General features: G+C 38.9%; 1 protein-coding gene across 1 annotated transcript; it reads right to left on the bottom strand.

Annotated features, from left to right (window-relative positions):
* Positions 1–91: 91 nt before the first annotated feature.
* On the bottom strand, positions 92–1,905 carry LOC132958321 (doublesex- and mab-3-related transcription factor A1-like). The gene is made up of 2 exons (XM_061031069.1): positions 1,325–1,905; positions 92–1,057 (listed from the first exon to the last, which is right to left on the bottom strand). Exons 1-2 carry the CDS (start codon positions 1,788–1,790, stop codon positions 309–311), a joined length of 1,215 nt encoding a protein of 404 aa, XP_060887052.1. The 5' UTR covers positions 1,791–1,905; the 3' UTR covers positions 92–308.
* Positions 1,906–15,782: the final 13,877 nt, after the last annotated feature.

Genomic DNA, 15,782 nt, shown 5'->3' with positions numbered 1-15,782 from the left:
ACTTGATAGATAGATAGATAGATAGATAGATAGATAGATAGATAGATAGATAGATAGATAGATAGACAAAATCAAAGACACAAAACAGGAACACCATTTGATAGCTTTATTTATCAAATATACACAGTCTTTACAACATGTAAATACACGTAACACAAAACAGTCGTTACTTTTTAATGAAATTGGGGGAGTGCGGTCATTACAAACGTAAGCTCTGGTTTGAGGCACTTTCGATTGTGAATTAAAACTAAACTGGAAGGACAATCTATAATAACAATTAAATTATTAATGTCTCAATATCAAGTTTGTCATTTTTCCGTGTTAAGTCGTGCGTAAAGACCTGAACTGCACAGTGACTCTTTGCTCTGGAGGTAAGCAAGGTCTCGGATCATGCCCGGGAAGGAGTAGTCCAAAGGTGGACGCAGTGGAAACATTGGCATCAGTCCGGATGTCATGTACGGTGACATAAAACCTGCCATAGCACCGTTTGGGGAGGTATATGTCATCCGCAGAGGGCTGACGCCCAGGCGAGGCCCGAGCCCGTACAGACTGTCCCCCCCTGCGGACGTTGGTGGCATGTGGAGCGGAGAGAAAGCGGACTTGTTCCCAAGAGCACCGAGCGCTCCAGGAAACCCAGCAGAAGCTCTGGGGACATCAGAGTCCGTTTTGTTTTCTTTGGAGCTCAGGACCAGTTCAATGGACCTGACAATGTCCCCTTTGCACGTTCTCACCATAGACTCCAGGGTGTCCCGCGTCTGGTTGGGGAATATCCTGGCCATGATGTCAGTGGGATCCCGTTCCAAGCTCGAATAGTCTCTGGGTTTCTCCGACTCACTGCCTGACTCCGGATCCGAAGAGGAAGGTGACCTGTGTGGACTCTGCGATTGATCGAACACCGGGGATGGACTCGCGCTGTTATCAGTTAATGACATGGGGATGTCGCTGTTTGGAGACAGATCCTTTTTGTCGTCTGGAGTTGTGAGACGTGCGGTGTGGGGGGCATAGAGGGGTCGACCCATGAATCCGTTATAGAAGTTGTACTTGCACAGCTTTTCATCTAAAATTCAAGGAAAGAAACAAGAGAAAAACAGGTGGTTAAATTATGTTTACGCATGCGTGTCTGCCCAAAAGCTGTGCGTAAAATGCGAGAAACTGTCATCTTTAACTAATTATATGTTATTATAGACGATGTTTTGGTATGTGATTTAATAACACCTCAACTTAAGTTCGGTACTTAATACTCAATTGCATGGTTAAATCGTTTTTATATAGAGATGGATGAGGTGAATATTCTCAGTATCTTCACATTTTCATTATAACTCACCATCTTTTCTGTTCTCCCCTCCAAAAACATCAAAACTTGCAGAAGTTGGAGTGTTGCTGGTTGCTGCCGGCACCACGGGCCCTACGGGAGACCCCTGAGGGATCCCTGCCTCTGAGCCGGGGTACAACAGCCGGAGCTCCCGGGCCTCGCTCTCCTCCTGCGCCTGCTGCCTCCTCAGCGCCACCTGAGCGGCCATCACGCGTTGCCTTTCCGCTATCAGGGTGCACTTTGCGCACACGCAGTCTCTCCAGCGGCAGAAGCGCTTGTGACCTTTGAGCGCGGACACTACCCCGTGATTCCTGCATCTGGCACACTTCGGGGTGCGCGGGTAACCCCTCTCTAATGCAGGGTTGCAAGCCCGGAGGAAGAGGGGAGGAGGGCGCAGGAGGGAAGGGGGGACCTGCAAGCCACCGAGTGGGTTGGCGGTGTGCCCGGGCATGCCGAGCGGTCTGATCCTGCTGTCCATTCCCACGAAGTCTTGCCGTCAAATTTAGCTATTCAAGTGTAGTCATTCAAGGGATGTGGCCTTCTCTGGGTGTGTTTCCAAACTGACGCTGGCACCCTGAACCCGCGCGCCTTAAGTGTCTCCTCTCCAGGTGGTTTGACATGAAATACAACACCCTCGTCACACCCCTTTCCGCTCCAACCTCTTAATACCCTATCATGTTTATTTGCATCCCGGGTGAATAGTGGGCTAATCTGATGCAATTGAGCCTATATGCAGTTTCCAGCAACACCAGATTTCAGTCGAACTTTTTCTGTAATTACTGGATCATTCCATTCAAAATTGTATTTTGGTTTTGGTTGTTTTAAGTTTAACTTGTTTTGTTAACTTTTGTTGTTTAATATGCACCGACAGAAAACAAACCTGCAGATTGAGTTGAAAAAGGTGTTCTGAAAGAAAAACATGTTGCCTCAGGTCAACCAGACACAATGACCTCCCTACAGAGCAATGAATATTCAGTATTAGGATGTTTCTTAACACAACAATAGCCCTAATGGTCACAAAAGCAACATGTAATTATCTACCTGGTTATTCTGTCAAACAAATTACCCCGACAAAGGACCCATCTGCCAACAAACACCCAGCAAGACTGGCGGATCACACCTTGTCACATGTTTCATCCATTTCTCTGCATTCAAACAGGATCCAGTTACACGCAGCAGATTGCCTTACCCACATTATATGGAAAACAGCTTAATGTTACAAACACAGTGGCGGTCACCAAGGAAACACAGCTAAAACACTGCCACTTGTGCATGCCTTTAATCGCCTGAGATGTCAGGTGAAATAATATTTTAGTAACTTAAATATAAAGTGCGCAGAGACATCTTCTTTTCCGTCTGTACATGTAAGACTGAGACTTCAGTGGCTTCTCTGGATTCCCTGTAGTTCTGACTCCACTAGACAATCTCTGAATAATGAATGTGGGTTAAAAAGGCAGAGGATGGAAGCACTAAACCCCCCTTGTGGGTCTTTTTTTTTATCGAGATAATGATTCCCCCGAAGGACATCTGAGCAATATATGCAGCAGAACAGGCCAGGGAAATTGCTTACAGTATAATACACAATTATATGATGCAGACAAAGATATTATTAGGCATTAATAGTTTTACATACTTTAAATGCAGAGTGGTGCAGGAGTTTAAACGTTCTGAAAAAGAAGACCAACGCTACTGAAAACAAGACTTATAAGAGACGGACAAGTTCAGAAACAGCTCATTTTGATTTTAAATCAGTTCTGAAGTCTGTGTTGATATGGCTGATCTCTTTTTGATTGACATCTGTCGGCTCTCAGCACATCAGCGCCCAAGGTGACAATCAGTGAAATTGATGCTTACATGGTGGCGAGTTGCATGTTACTTAGCATGTCATAGTCAGCAGTAGATTCATCTTGGAAGGTAAGCTCAGATGCCAATTTTTGTTTCAAAGGCATTCATGCAATACTAAATAATGTCTCTGTAATGTTTAGCATATTGTTTTTATCGAGATAAACCTCTCCACTCAAACATCATCCACCATCAAGAAAGATTATCAACTGATCACACTAAAACCCCGCCTTATTCAACACCTACCAATGTCAAAACTTTCCTCTCATATGACACCTAAACTAGTTGGAAACAGACAAATAGCTGCTGAGTGACTTTTTCCAGGAATCGGAAATGATTGCATCAAATCAACTTGATAATAGTTTTCCAAGCATGTCCACATCCACTTTAACATCCAGTAATGGTAAAGTTTGTTGAATTTCAAACGACAAAATCTTGAGTTTGGATTTAAATGTATTTATAAAATTCTAGTCTTTATATAAATAAGACCCCGTATTACATAGTGATAAGGCTGTTTCGGATTCTACGACAGGAGCAAACACATATAGGGCATACTGTACAATAGCCTGAAATGTTGTGTGCAGCAATTTGTCGTAACCAAAGCCTCCAGATAATGACTCGTACTGAACACTGCTATTTGCAGAAAGATGGACCACAAGTTATGGGTTTAGGCAGATAGGGGTTGGTACAGATTCACTCCAGTTGTGCAGGACATGGAGATAATGTGAAATGAATCCATCAACAAAGAAAGCAAAAGACAACAAATAAATGCCAGTGATGCAGATGCTACGTGGACGCACATGCAGCTCTTTTTTATCATTGCATCCACTGTGAAGAGGAATTTGAGGTTTGGATTTGTGGCTGGCAAGTTTATCCAAGCACGATAAGCCGCTCGCACCTAAACAGACCACTTAGGCCCTTTATGTGGACCAGTTACAGCCTTTTCTAGCATAGAGCAGCATGCTGTTGAAAACCACATGTAAATACATGTCCCAGTACACTGTTTCAGGGTTATTACCAAGTACACATAGGTGGAAAATGGGACAAAAATAGATGTTTTAGAAAAGCCTGAATAAATAGGATTATCGATAAGAGCTATAGTGTTATGTTTAATTACTCATTACCTCTCATGTGTGTCTTGACCATAGTATTACAGTCTAAAAGTCCCACCCTATTAAATGGAAAAAGTTTAACTAGTGTTATCCTTTGTCTGAAAATTATCTCTCTTAATGGGAATATAGCAGTACTGAAGTCTTGACATGTTTGTAGACAAGAAACTGTTCAAGTACAGTTGGAGTTCACCAATAATTGACCAATGAATAAATAACATACTATGTGTCTTCAGCCATTGACCCAATGAGGGCTAGACAAGCTTGTTTTAATGAGTTAAAAGCAGTCCATAAATGTGAAAGAGCTTGTCTATGTTAGTGCTCTGAGGAATATAATACTGTCAACAGTATGAAGAACAATTTTACAATTTCTAATTTTGTGGCTATTCCATTTCTATACAATTTTATAGATGGGGTCCCAGAATAGATCCCTGGGGTACTCCTTTGCTGACCGCAATTTGTTTGACTTCACATCCAGGTAACTATTTCTTAAGTTCTATTAGTTCAACAGTTACTTAACCGGTTATAATAAATGTCATCTGTCTGATAACAGTATGCCCAAGTAGAGGAGTCTTTGATTTTAGCTTAGAAAGTGAAATGAAGAGGGCTATATGTTTTGGCGTTTATGAGTTAAACATTTCTGTTGTTTCCACCAGAAAACCTAGAGTTTTAAAGTTTACATGGATGATTTTTATAGTCTGAAATGTTCAACCTTACCTCCAGTCAGAGCAAAGGGATTAGCAGATACAAGTGAAGTTAGAGTAGATATGACCAGACAGTGTCTTAATTGTGTTCTTAACAGATCTGCTCCTGTCAGATATGGTGTTTTAATCACAGACATGTGCCTCGTAGGACAGGGCTTTATCAGCGCAGCTTCTTATCTGCAAGCAAGGTGGCGGCTAATCTACTCCCAAATCTTACAAAACCTGATTATGTCTCCCACTGTCAGAGAGGTGAGGGGGAGGGTGATGCTGCTGGTGGTGGGGGGACATTCATTAAACAGTATAAAATGGCTTCTGGTGTCATTTTTTTTATAGCATCAAATAAATCCTTGTAATTTAGATATTCCATTCTTTCACTTTTTATCTAAATGGGTCTGTATTGAAGAATTTCCCCTTCAGCTTTAAGTCTTTTGATGCACAAAGAAGAAAACTGCATCATGTAATTGTTCAAAGTTGATTCAAAGATGTTAAAAAAAAACATCACATGACCCAGCTTTCTCATGGCAACATTTCAGCACCTCAAGTTTCACACCTGCAGTATTGTTTCTGAAATCACAGCGCTCAAGTTACAACAAATTTCCCTCTCTTTCAGCATGTGAAGTGTCTTGACCTTTGTGTATTTGCTTTCTCCTCTGTCACTTTACACCCTTGTTATTTAAGTGTCACACAGTAGCCTCCACTTTGACGCTGACGGCTTAATGACCACCAATGATGGCCGACCGTCAGGCTGGTTGGGTTCCGTGCCGTTTGATCTACAGATCCAAATGATTTCTTGTTTATATGCAGGTCTTTTTCCATCGTTGCACTTTAATGCCACCAAGGCTTTGTTGTATAAAAACAAAAGAAAGTAAACAGATTTTTTTGTCTCAGCGGATATCAACACTCAACTTTGCTTTTAGTAGCACTTTCAAGTTTGCTTCTGCTGTTTTTATTTATGTGTCAGGGGATATTGACTGTTGCTATGCTTTTAGACTTGATGTCTCTGTTTACATCGCCTGGAGCAGAAGTTACGCCTCTTGCCAGCACCCTACAGAAATTTTTCACACATCTTGGGAGACATATGTTGGTGCAGATTTTTGATCCCGAGTAAAATCTTTGTGATGTTCGTCATGAAGGTTGACATTTAGTATCTAAAAAACTACTTTTGAGATACTTCTACTTTCAGAGATTTTGTAGTTTATGAGACTTAAAATTTCAACATCACTTGATTTTTTTGCTTTTAATGATGTGGTCTCAATCGAAAGCTATACGCTTAAACTTTGAATTATATCCTAAAGAAAGTTGTACCTTACTCTTAGTATGTAATCCCACGCATTACGATATTTAGTCACAACTCAGACATCTGTGACCCAATTGTTTTTAACCCAGCAGTTACATCATACTAAAATAAGAAAACAGATAACGACCTTAACTACAACCCAAAAAGTTTGCAAATTGGGAAAACAAAAATGCCTCGGCGTTCTGAGAAGTGGACAATATCAACTTCCTTAAAATGGAGACAGTGAAAGACAAAATCTTTCGGGATAATTTACAGAAAGTTGGTTGTTTATAGTGGAAAAAGGCACTAACTGGAAACACAGGATCTCTACGTTGAGGTAGCATAGTTTTTCTTTCTGTCTAGCTAGTGCTGTGTTTAACTAAGTTTGAACTTATTGCGCTGCATTAAAAAAAAAAGTGTTCTAATGTCAACCAGCACAGACATATTCCTAAGGAGCAGAAGCCTTGAATACCTTGCAACAGTCCCGGGGACATTTCTTGCACTTTTTTCAGCATAATTCTTATTTACCTTTGCAAGCTGTTTGCTAACTTTGTGCTCGGCAGGTAGTGTATAAGACTCTAAAGACATCCGCCTGGTGTCTATATATGACATGAGTGCAGTGATAGGGAACCTCAAAAAAGGAAACAATGGACCAAACAACCAAAACACTTAGCTGAATGACGCTAAAATACTATACTGAGCTAAAATGAAACTCTCCTTGATGGGGTGAAAAATTACCTTTTGGTTAGTCTCTACAGAAAACGTCTTTTCACATACGTTTTGATCACTCCTTTTTTAAAACAAAAATATTGATTGGAGCAGCTTTAAATAAACTGCATACAAGTTTTTTTTTCAGTTAAAACATGGTGGACTATTTACTACTTGTGGCTCTGCTAACTTTACATTAAACTAGCATAAAGCCATTCTGCTCTTCATACAGCAGACGTCTGCTTTTGTAATCCAGAGAAGAAGGGAAGTGTCCCTATAACACTTACACACACCTGTGCATTTCAAAGCATAGCACAATAGATGTTCCTCAGACTCGTTTGGATTCTACATTCTGCTATCTTCTTCCATCTTCTTCTCACCTATTCAGTATTTCTCCATTTGCTCTCTGTCTCCTCCCCTCACACCTTTACTGGTGGTCCGAGTCTGGTAGGTATCCATCAGGGACCCTCACTTAGCCCGGCTATGCCTCAGTGCAAGTGAACAATGGTGGGCCAAAGACAGCCAAGTTTGCTCAAGAGCACTGCGTATTTATGTATATACGTGTGTGTGGGTGGGTTGTGTATGTGTGTGTGTGTACCTGTTTTAATCATGCATATTACATCTGCGTCAACATGGGTGCATCTATACGGAAATGCTGGTTCACTTTTAGATACTGGCTCATTGTGCGCATTTAAGTGCTTTCCAGGCTAATTATTGTGTGTGTGTGTGTGTGTGTGTGTGTGTGTCGGGAACATTAGTAGCTTGAAAGGTTCAGGTCAAGTGCCAGTGAATGAAACCTTCGCTGTCTAAACAGGTTAGGATTGAACCCTGAGAATTCCTCATTCTGCACTCACTCTGGCTACACATTCTGTTTGTTTCCTGTCGAAAGGAGCGTCTTTATTTAACGATACACTTGCAGCGAGAGCTTTGCAGCTCAACAATGCATAACTGAGTGGCACATGAGCACAACCCCCTGTGAAGGATTTGGAGAATCAGGTTTCTAAGTGTATGTTCTTTTTGTAACAAGGAAATGAATGCGCTAACAACCTGGGAAATAATCGAATATTACTTGGTAAACATTAAAACACAAGACTGACTCTTCAGTAAATAAGCCAGAGTTGACGGACAGTCAGAAAACCTTATAACAATGAGCGCTTGCTTTCACTTTTTCTACAACATCAAAATGGGCCATTTCTACTTTTGCATAGGTTTAAAATGTGCTTTTGTAGTAACAATTTTAAATGTAAAGCATTATTTTGTCTTGAAAAGAGCGAAACAAAAACCTAATGACTCTCCATCTTCAAACTCTCAAACTCAAATAAGCAAACAATTAGACCTCCAAGGGGTTGTTTACACAGTCTCGAGTGAAAGAACCTGTCATCATCCTAATGGCAAAGGCTTCTGGTTAATTTCTGTATGCTGGAAAAGATTTGCTTTAGTTGTAAGGGTCTTAAGCTGTCATTAGAATCTGGTGAAGTGGATGTGAAAATCTACAACACTAAACCTGATGTTAGCTCTTCAGTGGGTAAGAAAAGGCCACAAGGAAGAAATTATGTTTGTGTTTTTTTAACTTGCTATTACCTTCTCCAATTTGAATTTTCTTAAATTTTCCCACCAGGAACAGGAGTGATATATTAGCACCTTAGCATGTCATAGTTAGCAAGTTAGAAGGTCACTAATCCAGCAAATGGATACTAACATTCGGAGAAAATGTTTTTAAGCCACCAAATTAATTTAAGACCATTCTGCACTCATCTTGTTGCTCAGTTTTGGTCTCCACCACCTCATCAGAATACTATCTTTCTCTGTATCTGCTTCCTTTGTCAAAAGCTAATTGCTCCCTTCAATTGTAATTGGTTATGGGCAGATATCATAGGCACATTTATCAGAGCTAAAAAAAAACAATAACTGCAGAAAAACGCTGAGACTGAAGCAAAACTGTAATTGTCGGTTTGCAAAATCTAAATATTGCGCTTAAAGTTGCTAAATAGCTGAATGAAAATTCAAGGAATTGCACCATTGGGTGACAGTTTATTGTGTGTTTATCATTATGAGCAACCATCTCTAGTTATTGATCAAGTTTATTGGTTAAAGCTTTAAAGTCGATCTCAGCGCCCACTGTGGACAAAGTGGTACATCTTTTTTCTTGCTGATCTAGATCCTGTATTGTACGTATGCATGTGATGCTCTCTCTGTTTTGTTTTTCACTGCATGTTAAACGTATAACTCAATGTAGACGTAAACTCAAAGTGGAAAATGTAAACAGAAGCCCATCTGGTAAGTGTGCTGTAACAGATAGTATGACACCTACCCTGTTTCAGTGGTAACAGGCATTAAAATGACTATAACTTTGCCTCTGTAGGTCATAAGGAGGCATCAGCATTGGTTTTAGCCTGTTTCAAAACCAGAAAGAAAACCTCACAGGAGCTTTAATGAGAAATATATAACACATTTAAATGTTGGCGATGTATTCGTGCTAAACAGGTGTTGTTATAACAGCCCTTTGTCGATCTTATATGCAAGATAGGCAACTGTTTTATTTGTCGAAATGCCAGGTCAGAGTGAAACAATCTGAAACATGTCCAGATTGCAATAACCTGTGAGAACAAAACGACAAACAAGGAAAAGGGGGAGGTGAAGCATAAAGAAGGAGGTGAAGGTGCTATCAGATGAACACAGAGCACAGAGGGGAGACATCAGTGCTGTACATCTCTGTCAGGGTGTTATGGGAAAATATTCTTGCTTACAGTTTCAGACAATAACACCTTAGAAATTGTTAAACATTGTCTCCGATAGTAACTGTAATCTGCATTAAGATCAGATGTGTGTTGCAACTGAGATGATGGGAAACATGAAGCTGTCAGGGAAGCGGAAGCAAATACACTTTTTTTGTTTTTTTTAAGGGGGTTAAGCTGAGAGCATACACGTTTCTCCAGTTTTTAATATTTTGTTAAATGTTTGTTTGCTAAGTCAAAATGGAATGGGAGGTATTTTATATAATTCAAAAAGATTTTGAAATACCAAACTAACCTGCCCTGATGTCTTTACCCCCAGCATACCTGTCTCCTTATGTCTTACCTGATCTGATTCATTGCTCAGAACTACTGAGACGTGTTAGATCTGTTACAGTTGAGGGGACAGGTCACAATAGATTCTTTTTGTAACCTTGTGTTAGTTATTTTAACCCCTCACCTGCTGTGCGTTATTCAGACAGTGCATGACCTGATAAACCATCGAGACAAATGGAGTTGAATGGAGCCACATATGAGGGCATCTAAAATATCGGAGCAGAAGAATAAATAGACACTGAAAATTGGTTATGATCCGAATAAATGACTGAACTGAGAAAAGAAAAGTGGCACCCCCTTTCTGTTTTTTTTCCTACTAACGTCCGTTACACTTGTTGATTTACTGCTAAGATAATTTCAGCATGTCTTCCGAAAATGACAACATAATTATAATAATGGATATAATTAATGATATATAATTAATGTGATGTCCAAACTGAGTTCAGAATTTAAAGTACAGAAGCCTCTTTACGTTTGCTATTCCATTGTGATATTTTGCATTCTGTTGCAGGCATCAAGTGAAGATATTTGTATTTTATGTAGATGATGATTTATTTCCATCCAACTAAGATGTGTTGGCACCAAACCATAGAAACATGCAACTACATGGACTGACACCTGGATATGGTTCAAAGTCACTGGGGAACCACAGTCAGTCAGGTACAGAGGCGCAGGAGCAGATAACAATACACACTGCAGTCTATTCACAACTATGGACTGCAAAATGCTGGCTGCATGCAGATTCAACTCAGATAAACGGATAAATACAAAATAAAGCTGACCACAGGTGTGAACAAAGTCCCATTTTCAAAAACATTTACAAATGGGGGACTCTGTGGGTCTTTGGGGAACTTTTTTGAAGATCTTACTCCCTCACTTCTACAAAAACCAAAGATAAATGGGATCTTTTATCAGTTTAGATGTTGTATAATTGTACAACTGAAGTCCCAATATCAATGCGGGTTTCAGTTCCTTAGAACTGCAACCTTGAGTTCACAAGCTTTAGGGAATTTATCTGATCATGACGCCCTGAATTGCAAACACAGCTTATCATGGCCATCGTTCACGTTTTGGTTAAGATCCTCTTGAAGAGGCTTTAGAGAGTGTGAGAAAGTTCTACTTATATTTGAAGATATATAATTGTTTACTAGCATTAAAAAAATAAAATAAAAGGCACTTTGATTAGATTATAATTTATCTGAAGTAAATCCAGGAGTGTTAAATTTACCTCAGTATAAAGTGTCTGTAAATAAGAGAAAATGAAGCTAATAAGTGTAAAACAAGGTGAAATGATCACAGGTATAATGCTGAGAAAAATGAGAAATAACTTTAGATATATAAATTGTAGATCTATCAAGGCTAATTTAGCAATGAGGGATTAATCAGTTACCCTTAAAAAAAAATTCTATGTGTCTGGATTTAATATTCCAACAAAAAAACTTGAGCTGCTGGAACATGTTCCCTTTGGCTAATGTGTTTTTGATTTGAAAGTCCAGGATTATTTTGAAGGCTGAAATGTATAAATTAATGTTAAAGTGTGTGTACAAGCAGAGTAAAGTGTATAGATAAACTAATACTAATATTAATGTACAGACAGGTGTCATCTGCGTATAAAGAAACATTTAACTGAATTAACACGTTATTCAACTTGCCAGACAACTGTCTCACTCTAATTATCTAACTTGTTAAGACAATAAGACACAGAAGAAAAGTAGAACCACCTGAATTACTTTTTTAATCAACTCTCCTGTAGGTAGTTCTTAAAATGTTTGTACTGTGGTTGATGATTTAGCTCAGTTGGTTGAGGAGGCGTCACATATACAGAGGCTAAATTTTGGTCACAGGTACAATTCCTGATCTTGACTCTCCACATTTCCTGCCTGACAACATCAGCCCAATCAAATGAAGATAATTCCAAAAGATTTACCATTGTTCTGTGAAATATCTAGTGGCTGTTGTAATTATGATAAAATATGTAGTTAAATTTTTCGATATTGGCCAGTGCAACCAAACTAAGGCGTTTTATTGGCTTTAATCTAACCACAATTTTAGGACTAAAAAACCCTCCAACATCCTATGTGTACAGATGAAGAATATAAAACTAACTCGAATGTAAAGTAAAATGTAAAGGGATAGTAATCCTCATTGTTTCATTCAAGAAATAAAGTGATCAGCATTTTACTGCTATATTTTGAATTTTAACAAGACATGGTTGCATACCAGTCACATAAACATGGCTTTTCCTCAAGCTGACAAACAAGGTCAGTAGACGGTCAGATGTGGTGTTCGGAGGGCTTCTAATTTTGGGATCAAGGCTTAATGAGAGGAAGAGAAAACAACCTGCTGGTGTGAACAAGGGGGACGGTCCAAGAGACGAGGCGTAAGGGGAAAGGATACAAAGGACAGCTTAGAGGAACTGTGATGTCACCCCAGCACCAGTTGAGAGCCTCATTGTAACTCAAGTGCCTCCGCTGTGTTGCTTTTGTCTGATTCTCTTCAGGCCTGTCCCTCTCCTATAATAATGAGCCCTTTGACAAGTGATTAACTTTGTAGTGGCTTTAATATATGTCCTTTCACAAGTGTTTGTTTTAATTGCAGTGCATCACCTTTTAAGTAGCTTTTTCTATGAAAACCTGGGAAAATATAGTCAAAGAAAAATGTTGGAAACATGAGCTCTTGATTTAGCTTAAAGGTTTAAAGGCATCATTTCACAAATAATAAATTGACATGGACCTTTTTATTCCTGGAACTTTTAACAACACCTCTCAGTCTTGGTCAGTGGGTGTTTCTCTAAGATTTGATCTCAGAAAGACGAAAAATATATATATTTCTTAAAAGATCTGTTAATGGAGATAGTGAAACATGGTTTGAGATTGTTTATAACACATAGCACTCTAGCACATCTTTAATCGATTTTATAGTTGACATGATTAAATACCAACCTCTCTTTCACTGACATGAAATGTTTTATTAGATTTTTTATAATAAGCTTACGTATGTTGAGCTAATAGGCTAACATAAGTTGAGTTAATAAGCTAACGTAAATTGAGTTAATAAGCTAATGTAAGTTAAGCTAATAAGCTAATGTAAGTTAAGCTAATAAGCTAACATGTGTTTCCTCTTTATAAAAGGAAGCATTTGTTTTTTTCAGTTTTTACAAATGTTTCTCCCTCCTCTTTAAGACGTGGCTTTGATCCTCTCAAGTAGGCAGGGGGTACAGTACTCCCCCTCAGGGACAACTCCCCCCCGATGGGAGAATTGTTTTTACCCCAGCTGTGATTTGCTTGTGCTACAACATCTAATTCCAAATACTATTCTGTCAAATCAATGCCTGGACTTTGTCCTATTAAGGCCAGCTTGGTTTCCTTTAGCAAGCAGGGTGCTTTGGCCCCCCCAACGAGAGAGACAAGCTGAGGCTGCCCTTCACAATAAAACATCACACCACTCCACAGCAGCATGACACTTCCTCAGCCAGCAAATGAGATGAAAGCCTTAAACCATGAAAATAAAGGTTGGAAAAGCTTCTGAAGGTCTGCTACCCTGCTAGCATAGAATAAAGATGGGCTGTCCACCGGGACAAAAGACGAACACAACAGGGAAAGACATCAAAGAGTGATTTTGTCAGGGAAAATACATCTATTTGTTAAAGGCTGCCCACTGAGAAAAACGCAGGTGAATTTTCAGGTAATAGCATATTGTGGATAAGAGCAACAGTTTATTTGTGTGTCTTACTTTCCCTATGGCAAAACCTTTCATTTAAGTGTTTAACAACCTTACACACCCCAAAGTGTTTTATTCAGCATTGAGACTGTTTTTCACTGTAGGAAAAGATGCCAAAATGTGTAAATGTATTGTAAAACAGGGGTACATTTAAATACATATAGCTTATAAATTCAGTTTCAAATTTGGTATTTATTCATATGTGACTTACAGTACATGAGATTTGGTATGTATACTGACAGGAATTATTTATAAAAAATGTAAAAACAAAATTGATAATGGACTAAAAATACAACAGAAACATAAAGTTGGAATAAAAAGGACGAATGATCTGCTTTTCTTAATTGTTTATTAAGCATAATTAACTTTATGTAGCATGAAAAATGAAACCACAAATTTACATTGAGGGTTTTTATTTAGCTGTCTTGTCTGTCTAAGTGGCACTGACATCTTCATGTGTGAATTCTTCAATAGCATATGTGTGCTTTGCACAAGGTGATTCTGACAACAGCAGAGTTATTGTCCTCCTTCCACAGGTGGATTAACCTGACTGTGTGCAATATGATCCATGTAATGCTATTGGAAACAAGCTTAGGTTAAATAAGGTGTGAAATTCTTCAAACAAGGACCTTTCTGTGTGACTTTGAATAAAACACTGTCCCAATTAAAACTGTCATACAGTAGTGTCACTGAAAGTCAGGACAGTTATAAGAACACTCAATTCAAGCTCAATCCAATAACAACAATTGCATGAATATACTTTTAGAGAGTTGTAAATTTAGTCATAGACTATATATTTCAGGATTGTTAAAATGTAAAAATTGCATCCTGAGATTATATTATTCGATAAAAATGGGAAAGTGCTTTGAATAGATATAGAAGCTGCTGGTGATGGAACAAAAAAACAAAGTTTCATCTCCAACATTTTGACTGCAGTTTTGCAATTTAATGTAAAATCCTTTGGGATAGTCTAATGTGAGGATAATCTGCTTTTAGTTCACAGTCAGTACGTGAAAAATAATACATAAAGATAAACATGTAGTCTAAGAGTTTGTGTTGGGAATTTAAATGCTTATATTAGAGGGATAGGACAGTGGATAGAGGTGGAAATCATTGAGAGAGAGAGAGAGAGTTAGAACTGATATCGGAAAGGAGCCACTGGTGGAATTTGAACCCGGGACGCCTGCAGCCTCTGAACATGGGGTGCATGAACCAATCATTGGGTCACCGGCGCCCCTAGTTTACAGAATTTTACGAAGCAATTCTGAATTTTAGGGTCAAATTAGATCCAATCAATATCTAATACCAGGATGTATGAAAAGATGGTCACAATGTTGTGAAATAAAAGCTGCTTTAGAGCATAATTTAAGTTCCAATATATGCAATTTGCTCAGTAAAAAAAAGAAGATATTCATTAGATATTATAATGAGGAGCAGCACATGCCATGTCCTTGATCTTATGGTGGAATACCACAGGCTTCGGAGTCTTTGGGAGCCTCATGTAATCAGATTTTGCCATGCACATGAGTGTTTATTAAATGGACGGCAGCGAAGTGTGGGAGTCAAAATGCAGCACATTCCCCACTTTAAGTAGTGTATAGGAGTGTCAGTGAAGGCATGCGATAACAACACTCAAACAATGCAAATAACAAAATACCAACCACATTCAAATTGTTATCAATTACGATGCTTAAACTACAGCCAGGTATTCTGTTATTGCTCTATTTTGAAGCATTTGGCTCCAACAATCTATGTCATCAGTGTTAAATCCCGCTGAACGCTGATGAACAGTAATTGCCATCCATCTCTATGTGCGCGATGTCATGACTTGGCACTAAGTGTACAAATACTAAAAATGCGAGTTTGAGCTTGCAGGCGACACATGCTGAAGAGATTCCAATCCCATGAATAATTCACGGTTTAGAGAATAATGATGAGGGATAAAACTTTTTGTGAGTAATTGCACAAGTAGACTCATCCCCATTAGGAGTGTCTGTGTGTGTGTGTGTGTTTGTGCAGCAAGTAACTGCACATTTTATTAGA

This window comes from Labrus mixtus, chromosome 23 (genome assembly GCF_963584025.1).
Source record: "Labrus mixtus chromosome 23, fLabMix1.1, whole genome shotgun sequence".
Classification (NCBI taxonomy): Eukaryota; Metazoa; Chordata; class Actinopteri; order Labriformes; family Labridae; genus Labrus; species Labrus mixtus.
This window is presented reverse-complemented; position numbering and strand designations above follow the sequence as displayed.

What these genes read in the sequence shown, in the direction of transcription:
- LOC132958321 (XM_061031069.1), bottom strand. Translation starts at nt 1,790, where the DNA reads ATGGACAGCAGGATCAGACCGCTCGGCATGCCCGGGCACACCGCCAAC. An exon ending in AGGGGAGAACAGAAAAGATG is followed by an intron (nt 1,058 to 1,324) that starts GTGAGTTATAAT and finishes CTTGAATTTTAG; the next exon opens with ATGAAAAGCTGTGCAAGTAC.